The sequence below is a fragment of the Chelmon rostratus genome, chromosome 12, assembly GCF_017976325.1.
Source record: "Chelmon rostratus isolate fCheRos1 chromosome 12, fCheRos1.pri, whole genome shotgun sequence".
NCBI classification, from domain to species: domain Eukaryota; kingdom Metazoa; phylum Chordata; class Actinopteri; order Chaetodontiformes; family Chaetodontidae; genus Chelmon; species Chelmon rostratus.
In genome coordinates this window covers 21262927-21289933 of record NC_055669.1, presented here as the reverse complement: position 1 = coordinate 21289933, position 27007 = coordinate 21262927, and the positions used below count along the sequence as shown (strand labels likewise).

General features: G+C 42.2%; 1 protein-coding gene across 1 annotated transcript in view; it reads right to left on the bottom strand.

The window, feature by feature from the left end:
- Positions 1–732: 732 nt before the first annotated feature.
- pigk (phosphatidylinositol glycan anchor biosynthesis, class K) overlaps positions 733–27007 on the bottom strand; it is a 30282-nt gene continuing 4007 nt past the window's right edge. The window contains exons 6-11 of the mRNA XM_041949178.1: positions 26824–26920; positions 25468–25585; positions 23910–24020; positions 21821–21993; positions 13571–13646; positions 733–2136 (exon numbers count right to left, since the gene is read on the bottom strand). Of these exons, the coding sequence (XP_041805112.1) occupies positions 2020–2136; positions 13571–13646; positions 21821–21993; positions 23910–24020; positions 25468–25585; positions 26824–26920 (692 nt within the window). The 3' untranslated portion in view covers positions 733–2019. The remainder of the gene's footprint in view (positions 2137–13570; positions 13647–21820; positions 21994–23909; positions 24021–25467; positions 25586–26823; positions 26921–27007) is intronic.

Below are 27007 nucleotides of genomic sequence, written 5' to 3'. Positions count from 1 at the left end.
CACTGGTGAATCCCGGCGCTGTTCGAGGTTTGAGCAACCTGTGTGACATATTCGGAGCATCCTGCCTGATTCCCCAGCCTGAAATCTCTCTGCCTCTTCGGAGATGGCTGCTCTAATATTGTCCTGTCACTGGTTTCTCCCCACTAAGTGAAGGAAGACAGACACTGATCTTTATTAGCATAGGGAAACCATAGAGACAGGAGACGACAGAGTAGCCCTGTATCACTACACTGAAAGACTGAGTATTTTTCAGTTCCATCTGCGAGTGCTGAAGTAGGAACGACAGGCACAGAGGAGATGGAGTCAATTTTGAAGTGGGTTTAAGAACAAACAAATCCATCTGAGATCGGGTGGCTATAATTTATATTGTATCTGCTGCCAGCCTGGTATACACAAATTGTATATGGAGGCTTGGATCCAACGGCTGCTCCGTCTTTTGAAATACAAGACTGAAACCGACAGAAAACAACATTTAAAAATCTCTCTGGATTGTCTGAAATGTTTCCAGTAAGAAAACAACAGAGCAGGTGTGTAAGTCAACTCAAGCAGCGCCGATTTCAAGGATGTCTTTGTGGTATGAAATAAGCTTAGACTGAGCTCTGCCAGACATATCTTCAAGGGCTTGTAACAGTAAAAGGAGATTTGTGTCTTGAAACAGTATTACAGAGTAATTATGGAAACTCAATTTAATAAAACAGGCAGTTAAGGACGCAAATACATTCCTTTGATCCAGTGTTTCATCTTTATTCAGGGCATCAAAATCTGAACAACAGAGGAAATAAAATGAGCTTGCTCTCTCTGGAAGGGGAATAAGATATACGAGAAAGAAGAAAGCTGGAGGAAAAAGGAAGAAGAAATAAGCGTTGCATAAATAATATATAAGAAAAGGTACTTGGTGGCTGACGCAGCAGCTGCCTTCCAATACATACGGTTCAATTTCCAACTCCATCTATTTTCCACTTCAGCCGCGAGGGAGAGTGGCAGCAGGCACCCGATGGGCGGGCCCTCGCGCCAAGGAGCGAAGATAAACTACCGCAGGTTCAATCCATATGCTTTGAGCATCAGTCACGCCCCCCCAACAATGAGCCTAATGCAGAGTGGTTACACGTGGAGAGAAAGGTTAGGAAAAAAAGGAGGAAAACGCTTCCCAGCACAGAGGAGATTCATGTGGGACGGCCGGCGGCTTACTAGGTTATCACTCACTTATCACTGCTGTAGTGCAAGACGTGGAATGGCCGGGGAAATAGCTGTCCATCACCCAGAATACAATCAGCGGACTACACGGCTGGGGAGCTAATGGATGTTTCCACAGGGAGGGCAATTTGGTGAATGGGAAAGTGGATGGGTCCATCATGCGAGATGGGATTATACGCGATTGTTATCCTTCACAAGCATGATATGACGGTCAAGGGGTGTAATGTATATGGACAAGGGAGACGTTAAATAGTAATCTCTCCACAGCCCACTCACAGCCAATCAGCCTGCCCTCATCCCACATTTTCTTTCTGTGACCGGGCAGACGTTCTGAGTAGCACTTAAACAAAAAAAAGCTGCTGCTGAAATATGCAGCAGCACGCTCCCGAAAATAAATTAAATTTTTATCTGCTGACGCAATTCAGTGCATTTTTAACCAAATCAGCTTAATTTATGGAACGGCTCGACAAAACACGAAAAGAAACAAATATAAGTCGACACCCTTGTCAAAAATAACATAAAATTGTTAAAAATGACCGTGCAGAGTTGGGGCTTTGCTTATCTGTTGATCATGACCTTCAGGTATTTGTCTCTTCTCACATCGCATCCGGGAGAACACACAAATGTTTACATCTGTAGGCAGCGATCATCCAAAAGAAAAAAAAAAAAAAGCCACCAAGCAGTTGTGGCGCTAAACATCTCCTTTCCATTTTCAGGAAAATAAGCCCATCACAAACTGCACCTTTCCTCTAATATCCCTCCAGTAAAAGCCCCCGATCTGCAGCTTCATGTCCTCAGATATCCAGCGGCGTAAACGCTGAGGTCTCAGAAGATGTGTTTGAGGTGCTTCATGCCGTACGTCTTGAAAAACACCAGGAGGATTAGAGTCCACAGGCCCAGGATGAAGCCATCAGGAGGATGCCAGTCTTTCTGCTTTGGTTTCTGAGTAAAGAAGGGGTGGAGGGGGGGTGAGGTGAGGTAAGGTGAGGTGGGGATGGGGGAGGAAAGCAGGGGTGGGGCGGTGGGAGGCAGGGGGATTGTAGTTTAGTAATCGTGTGTGTGTTTCTCCTGTTGAGGCCACCGCTGATTGTTCTGTCATTCACACGGGCAGGCAGGCGCAGAGTCACATGTACACTCACTTTATCTCCTCACACACTTTATGTAGACTATCTGCTGTCTCACACACACAAACACAAAGGTTCACACAAAAAGCAGGTGGTAAAGCTCATCAGTACACCTCCCCTGTCTTGTGTTTGTCCCATTCACTGCCACATCATCACTTTGTGTATGATTATACTTTTAAATCTCTCCCGTATTAAACATGCATCTCACAAGGAGCGCATTTATATGCTAATGCGGCAGCAATATTCTGCGGAGAGATGAGATTTAACCTCTAAAAAATCTTCCTAACTCCTCCGCTGGCGACAAAGCTATAGATAGGCTGTGAGGACACACTTAAGAGATTTCTGTTATCCCTCGCTACACAAGCTGCCATTATCCAGTCAAGAAATCACCAGTCAGAAAAGGCATTCCCCCAAAGCCAAAACCCCAAGACCCGAGAAAGACGATGACACACACACACACACACACACACACACACACACACACACACACACACACACACACACACACACACACACACACACACACACACACACACCTGCCTGAATCACAAACTGTACACACAACGCTAGGACGACATTCAGCACAGTAACCCTGCTATACAAATACTGACTAGATCCATGTCTCTCTGGCTTGCCTGAGCACTACTGCAGTACTGACTGTACGTTTACTCTTTCTGAGGTACATCCGTATCAGCTTCACTCACTCACACACACACACACACACACACACACACACACACACACACACACACACACACACACACACACACACACACACACACACACACACACACACACACACACACACACACACACACACACTCTGCAGCAGGAGCTGACAGCAGACTGACAGATGCTGGTGTGGAAAACCCAGTCCAGGGTCATCATTACACACAAACTCTGACACAAAGTCACCCGTCATTCAGTATGTGGATCAAATACAACCTGTACTCACCAATATTCTTCATGCTCAGAGTTGATATTTTTGAGAATTATCATTTAATTATGAAGCTGTGCAGGTTTTCAGGCTGCTTTTACACTTGCTATAAGGTTCAGTCCCACTGCTCTCCTGTAGGTTTCCATTAAAAATAGGAAAAAAAAGATGTGACAATCCCACTGTGCCAAACAAACAGCAGACAAAGTTATTGACTAGCCGGTGGACACAGGCTAGTCTCAGGCTGATTTTATTCAGGGAAAGTTATTTATCTTTAGACAACATTTAAGAGGGTTATTTTTTTTCTGTGTTTTCTGAAAAAACTTTTTTCATTTAACTAAAGTAAGAGAACAAAAATGTTGGTATCACTTCCAAAACTCAGGTATATCGGCAGCATAATGGACAAATTCCCCACAGCACTCAGCCCTACACGCTCATTCATCAGGTGGTGATTTTTTTGCAGAACCTCTTTCTTCATTTGGATGATAATGTTGCCTCGTATCTCCTGGGTGTCAGAAGCACAGACTGTATGATTAGAAGGCAATTTGCTAAGCTTTTCTTCCCTATAGTGGCCAAACATTAATTAATGCAGCTTATAATGCCATACTCAAATATCCCTCATTTAGTTTCAGCGCCCAACAGCATCGCCACACTCCTTACTTCCCATCGAAATCAGTATTTTACACTTCAGCACAATTCAGTTGTTTCAGAACGTTAACAGAAAGCTGGAAGAAAACTTTAGGATTTATATAACTAATATAATTCACTAAACCATAATCCTGATGACTGGTGGCATTACAGTGTTGAAATGGCCTGACTGCCTTGCAAGGTACACGCAGATTTATTCTGCAGAACTCAATCTGACGTCTAATATTTTGCTAAATTTCCGTTTTTATGAGCAGTTGAGAGCTGCTGAACTGGCATATGTACAGTGGACTCGTGTGCAATACAAATAAAAGACTGGCGCATACTGCAGAGTGTGTTAAATATGTGCAGTGTCTGAAACTACCACCCACTAAGCGCCAAATGCCAGTGTCTTTGGCAGCTAAAATATCCAGAACACTGACTGAGACCTTGACATTTGAACGCCTCAGTTATATTCGGTTTCTCCTGTTTCTCAAACTCTCAAGCAACCAACCACTCTACAATCTCAGGCAATCAAATCAAAGGAAAACAATGCGTCTGTCTCAATGGCTGACTTTAATGCCCCTGCGACACAAAGGGACGGGGGTTGATGATGAACTAGACCCCCTGAATAATATATATTGAACCTGATTCTATTCATGAAATAGCATTTAGAATGGCCATGATTGCATGTTTCTGAGAATAATAAATATTAATTACTTTGGCTGGTGAACATTATTGTAAATTCTTATTAGTTTAATAGTTCTTGGTTAGTGAGGCGAAAAGCTAATTTCAGGAACTGTGTACGCATGCCTCCGTGTGCAGGGTACTGTCTTCTCAAGGCTGCCTTTTCAATCCGAACTGCAGGTTACGTGACAACGCTTCCAATTTCTAACATAGAAAGACTGAGGACAGCAGTAAAATTGGATTACGTCTGACTCCAAATTTATTTAACAGCTCAATCAAGTCAAATCAATACAACTCCACTGCCACCCAGAATGCCAAAGCAGCACACATCAGCCTCGAGCTCCAGGTATTTTGTTGGACGGAGTCATGGCTGGAGGTCCAAGACAAGGAGCTTCTGATTTAAAGCTGCTTTCACACTGCAGATATTAGCTAGTATTTTGTGCTTATGTGCAGTTTTTATTGGCCAGCAGTGGCTGGCAATAACCACATATGAAGTGGAATCAGACGAAAAAAGAAGACTGAAGTTAAATTCAAAGGCATATCAATCACAAAGTGAAATGGGCCAATCGTCCAGTCAGTTACAGGCACCTTGCCTACAGACACTATATCTACAGTAGATACTGTCTGACAGCAACAAAGCTGCTGGAAAGAGCTTCAACAGACAATCAGTGAGCAGCAGAGACAATGAAGCTCTATGAAACTATAAAAGAATGTTTTCAGCGTGTGATTCAATCGTGAGAGCGAGAGAAACAACAGGAAACGTCTCAGATGAGACCGATTTTGGTCTCCTCTGTCTGACATCAGACTAGTATATGTCAAAGTGGATGTTTAGTCCAAAAATAGCCTCCAGTTAAATGCCCTGAAAACCTATTTTCACAATCAACTTCTGATCATGAATGACAAGAGCCAACGCGAAGACACAACTTTCTGCTAAAGTTGGAACATTTTCTGTTCTGTCACATGAGAGAGATTTGCATATTTGTTTCTTGTCTGTGCTCAGAAAAACCTGACGTCACGTGCTTCCATGCTAAGGGTCTGTTTTGTTCATGTAGCCGGACCACTGACCGTCAAATCTGACCAAACCACAACTACACGGTGCCAATGAGCAGATTAGATTATGAGCAGAGTGTTGGAGTCAGAAGCCTTAATCAACACTTCAGCCAACTATACATATACATATATATATACACATACATACATATATACATATACATATATACACATACATACATATATATACATATATATACATATATACACATACATACATACATACATATACATATATATACGTATACATATACATATATATACATATACATATATATACATACATACATATACATATATATACATATACATACATATATATATACATATACATATACATATATATATATATATATATATATACATATATATATATATTGTTGTTTAAAGATCAGATTTCCACACAGTCAGAGAAATAAAAACTGTGCATCATGGCCATATTTCAGTCATAAAATCCTGCAGACAGCCCTGTGAGCCAGGGTCAGTCACATGGGACGGCAGTGAAGGCAGTCATACCAGTGTTCAAAAGGACTTTAGTCTAATTCTCACTAGCATTCAGCATCGGAGCTGAGAGCATCTGAGCAGCAAACAGAAACGAGCCACGCTGTTCGAGAAGGGTCTGTCTGCTCTCTCGCAGACTACACGACAAACCTACTTTACTACATGACAGACTCCCTAACCCTCACCGTCTAATAAGGCTGGAGTAGGGAGTGGGTGTATCATGGAGTAGGCATGTTCTGCAGGACTGTGCATCCGCAGACAGACCTTTACTTAGCGACGTTTACATCCTGCCATGCTGTTATCCTGCACTGCTGTGTACAAGTGCTGTGATTCAACTTGCTGGTAATCATGGTGACGCATTCAGCCGCTACAGAGCCAGATGTTTCCCTTAGGAGCTGGCGGAGACCAAAACAGAGCTGAAAGAGAGTGATTAATAGACTTACATTCACCAGGTGGCCATTAAACGTGACTACAACTGAATGATAACGCAGCAGTGCTTTGCTGGAATAATTGTACAGTGTTGTGACAAATGATGACCCATGTTCAAACATTGGCCTTGTTGAAATGAATGAGGGTGCTGCGGTTCTGCAGTTCTACTGTTGGTCTGAACAAAGCCTGAGTTCACTGGTTGCACAAATCTGTATAATTCTTGACTATATTAGGTACATTTGGAAAGTCAACTCTTATCAAACTGAAAAGGCAGACACAGCTTTTTGTCTGCAGGTGAAATTGATTGTTGCCATGGAAACATGACCCTTAGCTCTGAGATTGGCTAAGAGTTTTGCCATTAAATTATTTTTTGGATTTGTGCACCAGCAGCTTTCCTTAGATTTGTAAAAACTAGACTGGACTAACTCAGCAGACCAGTCCAACATATCTTCGTGAAAAATCCCTGACATTAGTTTGAGCAGACCTCCATCCTGAGATGATTGACTAAATTATTTATTGCCCAAATCATGGTTATGCTCAGTAAAAAGCACATTTTGCAGCCAAGGTTGCAGATTGGCTTTCAGGCTGTTAATTTTTCGCTGACACCGCAAGCTGAGTTTCGAACGCTGGTCGATTTTGACCCGTCTGTTCCTGTTTAGCTGAAAAAGAGGCATCTCCCCAAATCCCAATTAAACTTGCCAGCATGCTTGAGTTGCTGTCCTCCATGTTTTCCGGTCAAGCAGACACAGAGCCATGACAACAGTGATCTGTCCCGTAGAGACACTGACATAATCAGATGAATACTGAGCTGACAGTTCAGACTGCCATCACACGGCCACTGATTTCAGACAGCACAAATGTGATCAAAATCATATATTCAATGCTTTTTTTTTTTCCTGCGTCCACTGTGCTACATGCATCAGATCTGTGTTGCACAACAAAATCTGAATCGAGACACTTTCAGTTACAGCCTTGGTGACAAAGTGGCCGTCAGGAAGACAAGTAGAGGAGCCGAGGGTTAAACACCTGGAGGACGAGGCAGAGCCAGCCAGGGACGTTTATTAGAGACGACTGGGAGCGTGTGGCCATTGGGGGCAGTTGACCTCGGTGACAATGGTGGACAGAGGTGTGCGTGACTATGACTCTGTGTGTGTGTGTGTGTGTGTGTGTGTGTGTGTGTGTGTGTGTGTGTGTGTGTGCATGGATATATGTGTGTGTGTGTGTGTGTGTGTGTGAAAATGCAAGTCCCTAGGGTAAGGAAGAGCAAAAGGAGATGGATCGACTGTGACAGGAAGCCACGTCGGCACAGACGGCAGATCGAGGAGCGTATGGCCTATGGGAAGAGAGAGAAGGAGGCAACAGAAGAGAAGCAGGCGACATAAAGAGGGTGATAACTACACATTTCAACCAAATTTATTTATAATGATATTTTCACTATCAAATAATTAATCTTTTTTTATTAACTGATCATTCGTTTGTAGAACGTAAATTCAGTAAACACATTTTTTGATGACGATTCCCTTAAATTTGGTTTCTAAAGGATTGTAACCGTTATAAACTCTCATGCTTACCTATACAACCTAATGCATTCCAATGCAACAGCTCTGCCACATGTCCTACCTTCACAAAGCTTATAACAAAGCGCTTTTGTTGTATTGGATTGCATTAGATCAGGCATGTCCAAATTATTCCATAAAGGGCTGTGTGGCTGCAGGTTTTCATTCCAACCAAGGAGGAGCACGCCAGGCTGGACTCATTTAATTAGCTGATCTCAGCCTTCAGCTGATAATTAGGTGACCTCTTGATTGGTTGGAACAAAAACCTGCAGCCACACGGCCCTTTATTGAATAGTTTGGGCATGCCTGCATTAGATTTTACAGGTGTTCCTAATGAAGAAGCCTCTGAGTGTACATACTGAGCGGGAGACTTTTCAGTTGAATAACAAACTTCTCGCTTTTCTTGAGGTCAAAGATTTTATTTGCAATCATATATCATACTTTTCAGCCCACTGACTGCAGATAAAAATTCACTCGAAAGTCAACACCAAGTGATCCTTTTGCTATTTTTAACCTGATCTTCATCAAACATATATTTGTCACTTCTGTACTGACATTTCTTATAAATTACTGAACCATATGTACATGGATAACAGAATATTGGTATTAAGCTAATATCAGCTGATATATCAGCCATGCATAGCTCTAGCTCTCATGTAAAATGTGGTAAAAATAATTGATTTTTCCCATGGCAAGTTTCCTTAGTCCAAGGTGAAGTCTTCAAATTGCTTCTTTTGTCTGAACAGCAGTTAAAAACCAAAATCTATTCAAAGCAGCAAATCCTCACATTTGTGATCCATGAACCAGCAAATGTTTGAAATTTTTCCTTGATGAATGACTTCAGTTAATGATCTGTTGTCAAAATTAATTTTTGGTCTGTGGACTAAAGTTATTAACCACTTTGAACAACTTAACTTAAAAAAAAAAACAGTGAAAAGAATGCAGAGGGGAAAAAAAAACGTTATGCACAGAAACGAGAGAAACAGCTGAGAGAGACGAGCAGAGGAAGACGTGAGTGTTCGCTGACCTTCACTGACAGAAACATTCACATGCAGCCAAGGACAGGGACTTAGACTCATCAGCGTGCCTCCATTACACACGCTTTGTGTTGTGTATTCAATTCACAAGTAAAATCAATTAACAGCTACCACCTGATTGACTGGAGCTAATTAATATGGCCACGCAGGATGCTAATGGTCGTTGAGGGAGGTCTGAACCGCCTTGCCAAACACTAGCACTCCAAGGTCAAAACTGCAGCAAATTTATGTTGTGCTGCGCGGGATGACAAAGCAGCAGCCATTGTGCACTGCCAGGACACTCCACTGTATTGCCTGTACATTTTAGGCCCGGGCCAGTCAAAGCAGCAGCTGCATTATTCTCTCATAAAGCCTGTTTTGCTTTTGCTAGACAATATTATTTGTAATTATTGAGCACGAGCAAAGCAGGAAAGCAAATTCCAGTTGATATTTGATTAAATGACGGAGGTTGTCTGAGAGGGTTTGGCCCGTGAGCCACAAAATCTAAACATCCACTTTTGAAAAGTGTCAGTGTTGCAGGTTGAGTGAGGGAAGGGGGATTTGGCGAGAGACGGGAGGGAGGCAAAGCATTAATTTTCAGTGTTTCCATTTTCAATTCTCTGGAGCCATATGGTGTGGCATCAAGCTGGCAAAAGAACAAATAACAATTTGACGCCAGAGACCAGGACTCACAGCAGCGAGGCAAGAAAAAAGCACAATACACAAGAGAGTGGGGGGAAAAAAGGAGCTCCTTGTAGTTATTTCCAGAACTGAACATATTGTGATTAGGCGTTGGCAATGTGATGAGATGTGTGAGGTTGGGAAGAGAAGGTGGCAGGAAGAGGGGACTCACCCTGTCACCGCTAGCGAGACAACTGCCAACGGTGACAGGGCATTAATCAAGTCCTCCCATACACACATCCATGTACACAATGAGGGGAAGTTTGTATACAGACGCCATACAGCACGGCCTTATATATCCACTGTCAGTCACACTGATGACTTTTCTATTTACAAGCCGTCGCCTGGTCTGCTGGCAAATGGAAAAATGTTTTTCTCAGAAGATAAACAAAGTGAGACTTGCTTTGCTGACAACACAACTCAAATCAGCCACTATATGTATATTACTGTGTAATATTTCAGACATCTTATGAGGTTATGTCACATCTAGGTCTGCAGATGAGTGCACCTGATCAGCGAACAACACAGGCCGCTGCCGCAGTAGCATGAAGATATCTCAGAGAGTTGTGCGCACAATATGACAGCTAATCAAAAAGAGGAGAGCTGTCAATAGGCCTCATGGACATTGGTGGTTCTGCTGCAGTGCAGATGGATTATGGTGAGAGGGAGAGAGATGACTCAGTCTGTCAGGACTCCCATCTTCAGCCCAGCAGGAGTGCTGGCCGATAATCGAAATCTCTGGCAGGGGTCATCGGGTTGACAAGTGTGTTTGTGTGTTGTACGTGTGGGTGCATTTAAAAAGAGTAGGGGGGGGGGTAGACGTAAAAACAGGGAAAGATGTATACAGATGAAAAGACAGGGAGGGGCAAAGAGAGAGTAAGCCACGATATGAAGCCGAGTAGCAAGCAGGGCAGGTTAAATGGGGTGTGTTTGTGCGAGCGAGCAAGTTTTCAATAGCGTGATTGCTTCTGTGTATTGAAAATTAGGGGAACACTTTACAGGGCAATCTTATGTGAGCAGCGGGCAGTAGATCTAAAACTGGCCTGCGTTTGCCCGGTTTTTCAGGCAGTCCTCTGCAATCAATTTCCCAGAGTGCCGCTGGGTGTGGAGACCCCTCCCACTTCCCATCACAATACTCAATAAGCATCTGACAGAGCTCAGGCCTGTGGTCATTTCTCTGGACGGAGTCACGCCGACCCCTTTGTTAACACAAAGTCGATGTCAGCCAGTGATGTTTCCGGCAGCGGGACCGGAGGCTTTTTCAGCTGGTTTTATTTTTAATCTTTTATTTTTTTTACCACTCTCTCAGTCCAGCTGGACGTGACCTTTGATATCATCAGCAATATTTCAGCATCAATCTAAATAAAGGAGACAAACATCATTGTCAAATCAAATGTCAGCAACTCCAACTGAAACCTGAACCAGGAGCCTTTCAAGCAACAAATGACTGACCTTTTTGGGGGCATCACAATTTTCTACTTTTCCTGACTAATCCAAACAACCAAGGCACAATTTTACCAATATTTAGGGAAGTGGGGACCATTGTTCTGGAAACGCCACAATACTACTTTGATCCTAATTTGTCTCTAACATCACAAGACCAGATTTGAAACTGTTTAAGCATTTACAGAGAAACAATTGCTCAATCGCCACCCTTTCCTCAGAGAAACCATCACTTTGAATAGTCTGCCTTCAGACATCCCATGAAGTTTAGACAGCATGATTATAGCAGGATTTACTGAGTCAGATACAGCTTCTTATGACTTCTGAACTCTTGAAAAACAGTTGTGTTTGTTAAAATGACAAAAAATGATACACATCTAGCTTGAATACAGACAGAAAATCTCTGGTGGAGCACAGCTGACCTGGAGTCGGAGTGAATCAGCTCTGGTGCCCAAATGGTAATTTTTATTGGCTTAAAACAGTGAAACACTGAATACTTGTCTGGTATGAGCACTACAGCATTTGAATTTCTAGAACAACCAGAGGAGTGCACTCAGCAGAGTGCAGATCTCTGCCAGGTGTGTCTGGTGGTACATGGGTGGGAAACAGGGAGTGCAGGGCAGCGTGTATGCATGAGAGCAGTGAAATGAAGGGGAGACAATGTGCAGTTATTGGTAGCATGAAAGATTAGCTGCAGACAGATTGACACACACACACACACAAACACACACATGCATGCATGCACACACATATATAGATATGACCAAGTGCATGATATCAAATAAACATACTTAAAGCTGCTTTAACTATTGTTGGCATATCATTCTAATAAAGTTGATTGCTCGGATGCACATCAATCAGACCCGGAGCAACATCATTCGTTTGGAGTCGTGTTTTTGTCCACTTGATGAATTCAAGTTGCTCCTCCTGAGAGGAATATCTGGCCCTTTAGCTGCTAAATGATTCACCAGACGGTCAATAACTTTGCTAGTCTGCTGTTTGGTGTTGGGCAGGTAGCGTAAGGTTCATTAGAACTTTTTTTTTTTTTTTGCTGAAAACAACTTTGACAAGGGCGCTGAGAGCGAATCAAAACATCAAGACAATGGGATGAAAGACAGTAAGTGTACAAGTGGGACATAATTGGCTATGAATTCATCACAATGAGTGACCACTTTTACATACAAGCAGTCATTGGATCCATTGTTCAAATAAAAATATTGATTAGAGCAGCCTAAACTGGCCTGACTTGAGGGAGTGAATACATTTCATTTAAAATATGCTAACTATTTTGCCCATACTCTCATTTGGGAAATGCAAAATTCATTATAAGTGCACTGTGTACATTAGCAAGGGCTGGACGCAATAAAAGAAACGCCTGTACAATAAGATGCACTCCATAAAAAAGGGTTCTGTAATAAACACTACCCCTATATAGCTTTCAGCGGGACTTTTCTGCTGAAGCTTTAGCTGTATTGGATTTCACTTTAACCTCTTCAGCCATTAAAACAGAGCAGAAATAACCCTTCTCTCACACAGTCTCAGCAAAACGGATTACCATAAACTTCACAAACTTAGTAGTTACTGAAGGGCTGTTGCATTGGGTAATACTGTGTAGATGGTCATGTTAATGTGTCCACTCTCAGAATTTTAAAGCGTGGGTCTCTCAGAGGCAGCTGAACTCCAAATGTAAGCAACACTAATGTCCGCGCTTGCCTGTGGCAAAGATTAATGTGACTTCTTTACTTTTCTGAGTTGAAGGGGACGTATTGAAATAGTGTTTTTAATAGGCTCATAATGGAAAATCTTACAAGTGCGATACAGGACCCGAGACCATCTACTCTGAATGCAGAGCACACGCTCTAAAGGTGCAATGAGAAGGAATAGGTGTTCATTTGTGAAGGTCGGCCCGACAGAAAGCCACAATCCATTTGGGAATGAGGTGAATGCACAATTCCTCGCCACAATCCTGCCTATCCATTCTGCTGGATTTCACGGCGGCCCCTCCACACTGAGACCAGTGGGCACTTACATTTCACACTTAGAGCTGTCGCCATGGAAACGACACAAAGAATCAGTTGGTCGATGTTGCACATAACTTTCTGTTCCGTGTCCAAATTAAGGACAAGCGTGGACACACTTCGAATAACAAAAACACAGGAGCACGAATAAATGGCAGCCTACGCGGAAGGCTTAGGAGATGACAAACACGAAAACTTGACGTTCTCCCGCTAAAGAAGTGGATGTTGAAAATGTCTGGATGATATAAACGTGGGCCTGTTCGTGCGTTTCGAGTGTCCCTAACTGACCCGGGTGTTTATATGGGTCTCTTACCTGATGGATGATCTCAGACACCGGCAGCTGGTCCACATACGAGTACTTCTCTCTTTGCAGCTCTCCATTCACAGGACTGAAAGACACACAAAACAGCACTCTTTTGGCATTTACCTGAACTAAGTAACATGAACTTTTGAAAACAGAGCTTTTGTTATATGGGACCCCATTATTCAGGGATGAAGAAAAGCTGTCAGGAAGACGAACAGACTCCAGCGTTGCTGTTGGCAGTGAGTGTGTAGCCGAGGTGTGTGTGATTGACAGAACATTTCAGAGCTGAGTCAATGATATGCAGTGCAAACTGATGCAAATGAACCCATTTTTTCCACTTGATAAGTGGAAAAAATCACCCTGACATTAATGGATGAGATTGTAATGGATCTTGTGTATATCACAAAAATCCCTAAAGTTAAGAAAAACAAGTGATACTACACCTAAAATCCACCTTTCAGCAACCTGCTCACCACCTTTTTACTGAAACTATTTTTGAGGCGTTAGTAGAACTTCAAATTCCCAGGCCCCCTGAACTACCCATGGTGCACTCTGACACTCACTTGGGTTTTAAAAGAACTAATGAGTCCAAGTACAATCAATGAAAGTGGGAGCTTCAGAGTCGACTTCAGCTCTCACATGGGGTTGGTGTTATATTTGTTGAGCAGGTAAACAACCAAATACAGACGATGTTTGTTGTTGCTGCTACACGGCAAACACGAGCTCTCCACGGCATCCCACCCTTTAAAGATTTCTCTGGTTTACTCTGATGGTGCATCATCTTGGCAGCTCTGTGCCAGTTTAAATAAATACAAATTAAAATTCAGCCTCAGCTTGTGGCGCTGAGTTACCTGATTCCAGAAAAAAAAAATGAAACAAGGCTCTTTTAAATAAATGCTTATTCTGAATTTCATGAAGCAACACATTTTCAAACAAGTTGGTACAGGAGCAACTAAAGACTGGGAAAGTTGTGGAACGCTCCAAAAACACCTGTTTGGAACATCCCACAGGTGAACAGGTTGATTGGTAACAGGTGATAGCATCATGATTGGGTATGAAATGGGCATCCTGGAAAAGCGAGGTTCACCTCCCACTAACGGTAAAAAGACGACGTGTAAAATCAGTGGACTTCCCCTTTAAGTGCTACAGCCTGTCAGCTGGGTGACAGGTGGTGAGCTTGACATTTGTGACAGAACTCTTCAAGAGGAAAGCAAAAGGCTTTGGGTTGTGGAGAAAACCATGCATTTGTATTTAAGAGTTGCAGGTCTCTACATCTACCGCAGAAAAAATATGTGCCTCTTCAGTCACTAAGCTTGCACATTGATTACTTTTGTATGTTTTCTAAGCAACTGAATTGCAGAGCCAGAGTCATTTCAGAAAACGTATTAACACGGACGCCTTGGCTGCTGAATGGCTACAGCTCATGCCGCACGGCCGCACTCGTCTCTGGTTCGATCCCAGCCGGGCAACCTTTGTCTGTTGGTCTCACCCCTCTCTCTTCCCTGTTACCTGTCTGCCTTTTCACTGTTTTTTCCAATAAAAGCAAAAAATGCCCAGAAAAATAAGCACAAAAAAAAATGTTGTTAACACTCAGCTGGAAAATTTTGGATGTGTGTCCTTGTACCCAAGGCCAGTGAACAATAACGAATAACCTGATGTGGGGAGGAAACTGTAAAAGATGGACTCTTTTCATACTTTTAGGAAAGCAGACGGTATAAAATACATGTGAATTGTGGGTTAGGAATGAACCCATTTACATTTAAAGCATTGAACTAATGCTCTTAGCAACAGCATTTTATATTAATGAAGTAAGCTAAGGTTCAGTGTCTTGCTCAAGGGCGCTGAAGAAAGGTCATGACATGGCAGCTGATAGACATTAGTTAATGTGACACAAGATGTATTAAACCTGTGACCTTTAGGACACAGAACACACAGGGCTCTTCTGCTTCCACTGATGTCCAAAAACCATTAAAATGGCATTAATGATACACATAAGCACAGTGGTTCATTTTGAGTCAATCCCACAAACATCATCCTGTTGCTGTAAATACTCACTAGAGCACTAAATCTGCATCTGAAAATAGCACCCCAAACAGGTAGACAATTCACTCCTGCTTTATTTCGCTAAACGCCGCAGTGCCCAGCTGTTTTCGGCTTAATTACCGAGTCTGTTAAAAAATGAAATGAATGGGCGTGGGGATGAGAGCAACACACAGCGTGGAACATCAAAGTATTCACAGACAAGACCATTATCGATTCTGGTCTTTTAGTGGGAATTGGTGACAGAAACAAAAAAACTGTAAATATCACCTGTTGCATCCTTTTAAGCTACATTCGTACATCAAAAAGTGGGTTCGTACATTAAAAGCACAGCACAGAAAAATGTCTGACTCTGGCTACAACTGGCCGATTCACTCAATCACAGCAACACCCTCTTCAGTGTTGGAAATCTTCACAACTGAGTGATGAATTAAAACTTAAATACAACACTGGAAAACACAAGAACCACCTTCAGTGCAGTATTAGCTAAATGACTCTTCGGGTACCCTCCACCCCGAAAAAATTAGTTCTGAGGGACAAAATTGAGAAATTTCAAAAAATTTGGTCCGTTTTCTGGAATCAGCCCTTGTTAGTAATGGTAAGTCTGTGATACCTCCCTCAGATAACTCCCTAACATTCATCAGAAATGGTTTGTGCAGCCCCCAAGCATGACATAAAATGCATTATATTCTAATCGTCTGTGGACCATTTCAATGCTTTAACATTCAACAGCTTACATTTAATACACCACTCGGTGAACGCGTCATACTGAGCCAGCTGTCAGGTCGGGATTGATAACTTGGAGAAAGCTGTTGGTTGCATGGCAACGAGTGGCACCTCCTGAATGCCGTGCAAATTACGTTGTCATTAATGCTAGTGTCGTTAGCTTAAGCTAGCAACTCGGCAGTTTAATGTAGGAGTGAGATGGAAAGGTCACCGTCTCATGTAGATAAGAAAAGGGGGTTTCAGGAAAAATGAGTCCACTGTTACTTGGCTGGACCTCGGCAGGCAGATAAAGTGATGTGTTATGTAAAAAGACGTGTTTTCAGTGCTCAAGGTATTTCTTCTTAAACGCCATTATAAGATCAACCACACACCCTATGATAAGCTTGCAGATTTTCCTGTGCAGCCTTCATATGCTAGCTCCTGAATTGTCTTAGAAGACCAGTCTAGCTAGTAGCTATGTTTATTTTATTGAAATTATGTTTTTTTCTGTTATAATTATCAGCCTGTTTTGTCACCGTCTTCCTGCTAACCTATATGTTATTGTAGGTTTATCATGTTCTGTGTCCTGACGAGAAACTGCGTCAAGTTTCCGAACACTAACAGAACTTCAACAAAAACACGTGACAAAAAATAAAGAAAGCAAGCAAAACAAAACAGTCAAAAAAACGTTATGCCTGACAGTTTCATCACTTCTCAGTCCCATTACAACTATTTGAATCCACCAACACGCCACATTTGCCACCGGCAGCTTTGAAATGATTGCAGCTTCCATATACACAGTATATTTATGGAAGACTCCAAAGTCTGCAACATCACAGTGTGACAAAGCATCAGGAAGAGTGTCAGCTAAAGGTCACTGTTGAGAGGAGGCTCAACTGAGTGGCTGTTTTTGGCTAATCAAAGAAAGTTCAGGTCAGACAGCTGCTGACAAAGGGGGGGGCCACATCCTCCAGTTAACCACCGTGGCTCTCCTCCAACCACTTGCTGTGTGAAGCAAGCTGCTCTCCTTCTTCCTTTTCGTCTCTTTCTTTTCTCAGAGCTACTCAACATTTTTTCTCCCTGGCTTTTTGCTCTCGCGCTCTTTATCCCGTTTTCTGCTCCTTCTGTCTTCTCACCACGTCTGTGCAGGAGGGCAGAAGTTGCTCTGATGCACAGGAACAGAGACAGAAGAAAAAACAGGCCGGGAGACGATCTCCTGCTGAGCTCTCTATGTGCTCCGAGCTCTTTCTGCTACTGGAAACATGTCACTGAGAGCACCGACGTCTCGCCGCCGATACCACCACCCCCCCCCGCCGCCTTTTTCACTTAGCACAAGAGATGAGCTCTAATTCAATTCAAACCACTTTCCACTTTATTTTCCATAAAGAGATTTTTGGAGAGGATTTTTCAATCCACTTAGCGGATTCAAATGGATGTGACCGCCCCTCCCCACCTTCCCCACCCCCGGCTCTGGTATCACTGCTTTCTCCAGCTGCCATCTTTAGGTCAAACAAATTTCCTTTTAACATCTGCTCTACTAATAGCCCAAGTAGCTTTTGCAGAGTCCATCCAATCCTGCAGGTCACAAATTAGATTAAATTTACAATACAACTCTGTGGGATATAAATTCAGCTCGAAGCCTCGAAACCCCCAGCAAGACACGTTTGGTCAACAAGCACCTATGGCTGGGAGTAACTAGACAGTGTCGTTACACAGTAACGCCTACATATAATGAAGAGGATTGAGGGGGTCCATTAAAATGTCCTCTCCATCAAGTACAATTCACTAAATGGAAGAGCCTGTTCTGAGGCAAGAAAACGGCTGTTTAGAAATGGGTGAGGGGAGCAGAGAGAATAAGAGAGGCATGAGAGCGAGAGAGGAAAGCAAGCAAGAGAACGAGACACATGCTGTATGTACCCATCTTCTCTAAATATCCTCCTCCACTTGTCTGAGGGGCCGAATGAGCTGACAAAAGTGGATTAAAGCAGCACTATATTTAATAACAGCTTGTTTCGGAGGACATCTGTGATCTTCTCTCCGTGGGAACACACAGAACTCCCTACAACCCATTTTTTTTTTTTTTTAGGTCTTATGAAACGTTAATATTAAGTTAAATAATAGCACTGGCGAGGTTGTGCGAGTGGTGTCTGTGCAGGGGACGATCCTGGCAAAGGTTTTGACCAAGTTCACTAGACGAAAGCCTAAGTCATGTTCTATTTTCTAATTTGATTTATATATTAATGGAGGTGGGATGATTACTGTAAGCAGGGATGCGACTCACGGTTATTTTTCATTACTGATAATTTGCTGATTTTCCCCAATTAAAAAAGGCCGAGTGAAAAATGCCAATTATAATTAGAGCCTAAGGTGACAAATTAAAATTGCTTGTTTCAGCGAACCAGCAGTCTAAAGCCAAAATATATCATATATATGACAAATAAAGCAGCGAGTCCTCGCATTTTGCAAAAATGACTGACAGGATTAATTGATGGAATGTTTATTTCCTCTGACTGACTAATTGATTAATGGACTTATTATTTCACTGCTACTAGAAAGTGGTTTTAATCCCATCCACAGCACATGTGTGATGTTTCATCCCATATTACAATAATAATCACAGGTCCATTTACTTACAGCATTTCTGGCACTTTTCCTGGTCTTTTCCCATAATTTAAATCCAGAGAGACACTTGTATTTCTGCATTTCTGAGCATAAAACTGGCTTTTCTGTCACTGAGTTTCATCATCTTAGCACACAATTTCAGTTTTGTGGGTGTGGATGTTTTATGAGTCTGTGGTGGCCACTGCGCGCCTGTTTGCTGTTGTGTGCTGGGGCAGTGGAGTTGAGGGTAGCGGACGCCAACAGACTCAACAAATTGATCTGCAAAAGCCAGTGATGTTGTGGGGGTGGAGCCGGACTCTGGTCCGAGAGGAGCGTGCTGTCCAGGTTCTGTGTTCTGTCTCCCACCCACTCCATGACGAGCTGGTCGAGCACAGGAGTGCTTTCAGTGTGAGACTCATTCCACCCTTTATGCAGCACAGAACGCCACAGGAAGTCATTCCTGCCCGTGGCCATCAAACTTTTCAACTCCTCCCTCAGAGTGTCACACACTCAGAGTCAGTAGACCAGCTCTTGGACTCATTTCACCCCTGTCAGCAGCTATAACCCCATAATCTGTTTAGAATTTATATTTTCAGCTGTGCAATGCTGACTTAACAGCACCATAATTTTATGCAATACAATACCAGTATACTCTGGTATACTACATTTATACTGTACATTTCAACTAATATTTGCTATTCACTTATACTACTCTTACATTTAACGCATTTAAAGATCCCATTTCTCAGTGATATTACTTACACTGTTGTATATTGTTGTATAAAGTACATATTTTTACACATGTCTGATTTTTGCATTTTCTGTTTCTTATATTTTCTCAATGCTTACATGCATTTCTGTTCTTGAATGGAGCAACTGTAACCCAAGTTCCACCCAAAGATCAATTACAGATTTCTATTATATCGATTGTCAAATGGGCTATTTAAATTTCATTTGACAGGTGCATCTGCATTTGTATAGCCTGACTGTTATGTGTAGCTGCACAGATCAAACACTGCCAAACAGTCACCTTAAAAACACCAGCTTTTAGATTCTTCTACACATAATGAAATTAAATGACATTTGATAAGCATCCTGGGGAAGAAAGTCACGGTTTTCCTGCAGGATATCCCTCTATACTAAACCTATTATTACTACCCACATCTCGATGTAATATTAATCTCATCCAGCACGTAATGGTAAATACACTCTAACGTGATAAAAATGACGCAAAGTGCCTTTACCCTCCCAAACATCTTTGAACTTTCACAGCATCATTTTCTATCATTCTTAACAGTAGAAAGATGCAACTTGTGTTTTGCTGATCAGTAAACTTAGCTCCATTAAACATCAAATGAATCAGGGGATTGCTGGAGTCTTACATCAGAATTGGAGATAAAAGGTCTCTCTAGGACTGATTTAGGGCAACAGCCAGCTCGATGACAGAGGTGGTGTGTTTCTGTTGCATTGGGATCAGTACAGCTGATGTGTTGGCCCTAATCGATAATAAAGTAACAGGGGAAGTTGTGTCAAATGACTGAGTAGCCTGAGGCCAAAATAGCCAGTGACTAAAATCAGTGTGGCAATTGCCTCTAATTACTAATTAGCAGCCAACCACATTAGATTCTTTAACTGTAATACCTCCCAGTGGTACAATTAAATCCCATCGTAATGAAATTAATTTTGGGGGGGGCTTAATCGTGAATAAAGTTTTAATTTCTATCACATCTGTTTGTACAGCACCGCAGTCTATTCCTTCCCCGCAGCATAATGAGTCAATATATGGAGGACTGTTTGCATTTTCATGCTTTAGCTGTGTGTTCCCTGAAACTCCACATGATTGTCCTTATTATGGGATTAGTGTGTCTGGGAACTGGCTAATATGAGAAAGCAAATATGTCACCAGTTTGAGAGGATGCTGAGCAGATGAGTGTGACGGATCTCTACAGCCACCTAGTGGCCACATGTATTTATCACAGCATGTGTCATCCTGATGAAAGAATGAACTAAATTCCACTTGGATAAGGTTTGTCCAGCTTACCACCGGGTGGCGCCATAGATAACCTATCAGAAACACTGGCACTTACTCAACGCCACTTCTGAAGAGTTATTGAATTATAGCCAGAAACCAGACAAGAAAAATGTCCAATTATGATCCTACTTTGCAGTGAAAATGATGCTGGTACTGCTTCTAAATAGCAGGAAATACTGCCAGAATGGGCCATATCATTACCTTGAACAGTCACATTATTGGTCAGCCCTACAAGCAATCCCCGAATCTCAATTTAGTGGTCGGGACTAAAGGGTAGTCATAGCGACACCCAATGTGCCGTTTACTCTCCGAGAAACAGGCCACTCAACACATCATTAGAAGAGAAATCAATATCACTAATGCAAGGTGTTCTAAATTGAAATCGAAGTCTGGTTAGTTGGGAACACAAAATGAATTTTGCCAGCAGCACTTCAGTTAAAACAAACAGCGGCTGACCTCAATTAAGGTTTTTACATGCAGGTAGTTCCTAATCCATCTCCAAAATGACTTCACTGTAGAGCTAAAAGTGATGCTAAATCACCAGGATTACAGTTATTATTTCCACTGTAATGGTATTTCCTGTACTTTATAATATCATTCTGCTTTTTTCAGGTCTTCCAAGATACATTTTGCATAGTGTTTATTGTGATTGTGTATTTGGGATTTAAAATATTATCATATAAGGTAAAGAGGAATCAAGTAAAACACGCGTGTAAAAGAAAAAGATATTTAAAAGGCAGACACTTATCTGTTAAGCCTTAAATGAAAAGGCCAATCCACCTTTAGTAGCCTACCTTAAGTCAGGTTTTAAGATCCAAGAGAAGACATTTATTGGCTTATTACTGTGATGTATCATAAAACAACAAATAAACTGAGCTTACCTCTGCTCCACCTGCTTGATGGGGTCGGTCAAGCTGATGGTTTCCATGGTTATCTCGACTTTGCGGACGCTTCCAAAGAAATCTGTGATGAGGACACTTCCTGGGTCCCTGAGGAAAAGGTCAGTACGGTGGCCTGGAGTGGACACACACTGACTCTTGGGACACACTTTGAACTGGGGAAGCAGACAAAATACAAGCACTGTATTAAACATATGCAGCATTGAGGAGAAGAAGCCATATACACAGGCAAAGATGCCCTATTCCCATAACAGCCACCCACTTCACAAAACTAAAGCAAACATTTTAATGTGTGCATGTAAACACTGTAAATATCTACTCATGGCGCTGTCAGGTGCTTTGGCTAAATGTATTAATTACATGGCGTGGGTCCCTTTTGCCAGGCGACAGGGGAATTTAATACTCAGACAGCGTTTAAGGGTTTGTGTCTCCTACTTTTCATAGCACAGATAGCGAGCTGCAGCCAGCTGCATCAAACACGGCTCGAGCTGCAGTGGGAGGTGTTAAAATACGTGACAGTCAAAGGCATGGAGCCTGATATTTGTGCATGTCTTTGTCAATTACTGATCTTTTAGTGCCTGGTGTGTTACCACTTGCGGGTTAATCCTCTTAAGTGTGTGATTCATCAGTGTGTTGTCCGACCGGGCTCTCCATTTGAAAAGAAAAGAAATCGTTAAACCGATGTGAACGTTATCTCCATCAGCCGAACAGGACTTGAAAACCACAGCACTGGTGGTGGATATTTGTTGGGAAGGTGGAGGCAATTTCTGCTTCATCAAAGGACAGGACTTTGCAGGCCAGATTTGAAAAAGAAAACTTGGTGGGCTCGTCTAGGAAATCCATAGTATTGATCCTTAATTCTACAAACTAGCACAAGAACAAAGAGTCCATCTTCAGAACGGGAAAAGTGGAAAGAATGATAATCTTTAGTCACAGCACATTGATTGAGCCCAGACTGAGCGCCAATTTGAGGATTTGAAGCATTTTGATTGTAATTCCTGGTGAGGCAGGGTAGGGGGTGGGAATGAGGAGCGGTCCCTGCGGCCAGTGGATCTCTGCAGGAGTGTCAAAGATGAAAAAGAGGGTGCTGCTGAGATTGAGCCATAGCCTGGAGCAGCATGTACTCACCATCATGTGTCAAAGGACAACAACCTTAACACAGTATCAGACATTCTGCTTCAAGTCCTGTGTGACTTTCATCTGGCACCTTATACCGTCTCAGTATTGTGGGTACCAAACCCAGTTTCTCTGTCACAGCATGAGTATCTGTTGCATTCTTGGGATACAATGAACGATTATTCTACAATAATGAATTGAACAATATCTTTGGGGTTAATCAATCAATCCTCATCAACAAAAAGGCCGATCACAATTTGTCAGAATCCAAATTGATGTCTTCAAATGACATTAATTTGGGATAACGGCTTCATCAAGTAATTGTTTGAATAAAAGGGGAAATCGTAGGTCTAAGTCAGGGGTGGGGAACCTCCGGCCTTCGGGACGTACAATGCCCGCTAGACTCTTTAATCCAGCTCATGAAGCAATTCATAAACACAAAAAAGCAATTACTTCTTTCCAGTGAAGAAAATATGATTAAACTGTGGACTAACACGCTCTTCCAAGCGGTCCCTGAACACAACACTATGTTACAGTTGATATCACATCAGTGCAACTGCGAACGTCAACAAAACAAAGGTAGATGCATTGTGTTGAGCTTTCCAGGACCGACCAACATTTTTTTGTTGAAATAAAAGGCAAAGCAGCGTGTGGGGACGAGCTCGCAGTGATGAAGAAGGCTAATGTCAAGAGTCATTACATCTTCAAACACGTTAAACTGGACGAGCTGCGATAACAAATGCTATTGGATAAAGTTAACGCTCTTCAGTGGAGTTTTGAGGCCCAACATACATACATTTATACAACTCATTGGTGTACATGACAGCTGTATGTGTGCATGGTCCTCTCGTGCTGATTTTATAACATAATTGTTCATGAAAATAAACGTTAGCTGGAGCTCTATGTTAAACGTGAACTCTCTGAAGCTGGGTAAAAGGCAGCCACATGCACTCACCAGGTCATTCATGTTGGTTTTGCTTGCAGGGTGGATGTCCTCCAGAAACTCCAGCAGGTAGAAGGTGTAACGGTCCATCAAATGCACTCCTATGGCCAAATCTGGCTGATGCTAGAAAGAGGACGACAAAAATACAAGGAAACAAATATTTTAATATTCAGCAGCAAATTTATCAGCACAGGTGACTTCAGCTTTGGTTCAAAACTCTTTTTAGAGTTTTTTTTTTTAGAGTTTATTATTTACTATTCACATGTCTTCCCTCAGAAATAATTCCAGTCTGAACTTGTGACTAACAGACAAAGTATTTAAAGCTTTGTAACTTAGTGTATGGGAGGAATTCAGTTAGTGACTATCGGTGGCAGGGTTGCACAATGAGTTACTGCCTGCACCTTAAATGCACAGTGGTGTTAATGTCTCTTGAACTGCAGTCATGGGTTGAAGGGCTGTGCTTCTTTTGTATTCAGAGACGTTGTCCAGATGCAATAATAAGCACCAACACTACATGCTGGGAAATGACATCAGAAGAAAAGTATTTTGACAACTTGTCTTCAAACCAAGCCAGTTTTGCCTCCTCCCTTATCGGTGTGGCAAAGTGTGTAATGACAGGTGAAGTGGGTGTCATCCTGTAATGTGGGGAGGATACAGATGTCAAAAGCACATCAGGCGTCAGCTTTAGTCTTGCAGGTTCTGTGCAGTGAGGTAAAAGTGAAGATATGAATAAAAGGGTTTAGGATGTTTCTGAACTGCCGACACACTTTGCTGTAAATTAACATTCTGGCAGGCAGAAGGAAGCCCAACCCTTTGGTTACTGGCACAGCGACAGATGCGCTGCTCAAAATTCAGAATAATTTTTTAAACACTGGCTGCATTCCAAATCACTCCCTATTTACTGTATAGTCCACTGTATTTACTGTCCACCATTTTAATTTAGTGTGTACATTTTTCCACTATGTAGTGCCCTGACAGTAATCAGTAATGATGCAAAATGTTGATTAGTAAGCGTCTGAAGTCTGGGTGAGTAATGAAGGGAGTGATTTCAGTCAATATTTCGGACAGAGGTAAACAAAAGCCTTCAATTTTTTAGCGAGTCACCAGCAATTTACATGCTGAGATGAAAACTGCCGCTTCGATAGCTAGCTGCTAATTTTTAGTAACATGAGTTGGTTCAGGATGCTTGATTTTTAGTGTTTCTAGCTGAATCATTTATAAATCTAGATCCCTGTATGTTCATGGTGTTGTGCTAAAAGACTGAGGCTAAAGCTACAGGCACAAAGTTAGCATCCACTCCAGAAATGACACATGCAGGATACATGGAAATACTCGAGGAGCAGCATTGTCCTGCACTGCTGTGTAGAGCTATCTCTTGTTTGAATCAAACATAAAACTGTCTGGAAAACTTTGGACACTTCACGTTTGGAGAAGACGTATTTCTATCATGGGGTTAATAGGTATGAACACAGCTTTGTCGTCAATAGCAATGTGTGATCAAACCACACTGCTTATTTGACAACCTGACAATTTCTAATTCCTCTCTTGCATGCGAGGGCAGGCGACTCACCGACAGGGAGTCCTCTCCAACTTGACTGCTGGCCAGAGCCATGAGGTTTGGAGAGTAGAACCTCTCATACATGGAGGCGCCCTGACAGGTGTCAATGATGAAGAGCAGCTCGTTGTATCTGCAGACACACACACACACACAGAATCATGTACGTTCTCAAACAAAACTGATGAGAGAACACACAGCTGGCATATCACTCGCCCATTTGTTCCTATAAATCCTGGTATCACACAAACCCTGTCACCATCTTTCATACTGCAGTTGCCATGGCGACCAAGTAGAGCTTCATTCAGTCTCTCCTACACACCCACACACACAGTTTCTCCCTCCCTCTAATGAAGAGAAATTTCACTTTAACTTCTGTCCCCTGTTTAGGCAAACACGATAACACTTCTACATCCAGCTGACTGGACTGAGGTGATTTGGGGACGATGAAGGGAGGCGGCCGAGTCTCTATGGTGACCATACTGTGGCAGTTCAAGCCTGCAATTATCACATCAGCATCAAAGCTGGCATCACTAAGCTTTTATCTAGCAGCCTGGGGTAACTGACTGGAACCCAGACACTCTCCATTGATAGGTTTGGAGGACAACAGAGGCGCCGGTAGCTGAAAGCCACTTTTGCTCATTTAGTGTCTCGTGATTGACAAATTAAACACTGCAGCACCTGAAAAAGCAACTGAATCATTTGTAAAAGAGATTGTCTTCATATGCATAATAGTAATTCCCTTACTGTTATAGTGGTATGTGATGTGTTCCATTAATTTAATTGGTTTGGTTTTTGGATTAAGTCACATTCAGGTAGTTTCAACAGACGGAATACTGTTAAAAAAAACTGTTCACATAAAGCTGCTACGATCCATGTTTTTATATTAACAATGGACGGGTTCTGCTGCACTGTGCAGCCAAATCTAAGTGTGTGAGGTAAATACACTTCTACATCACTGGCACTAGAAGAGAATTTCAACCACTGGATGTAGCCAAAGACAATATTTTGATCTGGTGTTTTTAAAACTCCACATTTCAGTGTTGTAGATGAGAGAAACACTATGTGCTTCTACACTGGGTAATGTTTGAGGGCTATTAGAAGTCTGTGCCACCAGAACAGTGTATATTTTAATTCCCTGAAGCACTGCGTCACACGGACAGCCCATCTGATGGAGAGAAGCTCCACCAGAAGATGTTCATATAAGGTTGCTAAGTCTCATGCCACTGAATGTTTGTTGACATGCTGCACAGCTAATTGGCCCTCAGGGGAGAGAAGTGAAGTGGACTTGCAGTAGGAAAAAAAAAAAGACAGTATTTGATGTGAGGCCCTTTTCCATCTTTTTCACATGTCATGTCCCAGTTTATTTACCTTCTTTTCTGCCACATCTGCTCAAAAGCATCAGCCAGTTCCACATTACTAATCTCCTCAGAGTCCTGGAACTTCAGAAAGCCGTTCCCGCCATGGCCTGTTAAACAAACACATGTTATCAATGATTCAATCATCTGATTCATGATGCAAAAATATGATAAGGAATGGAAAATAACAGGATGAA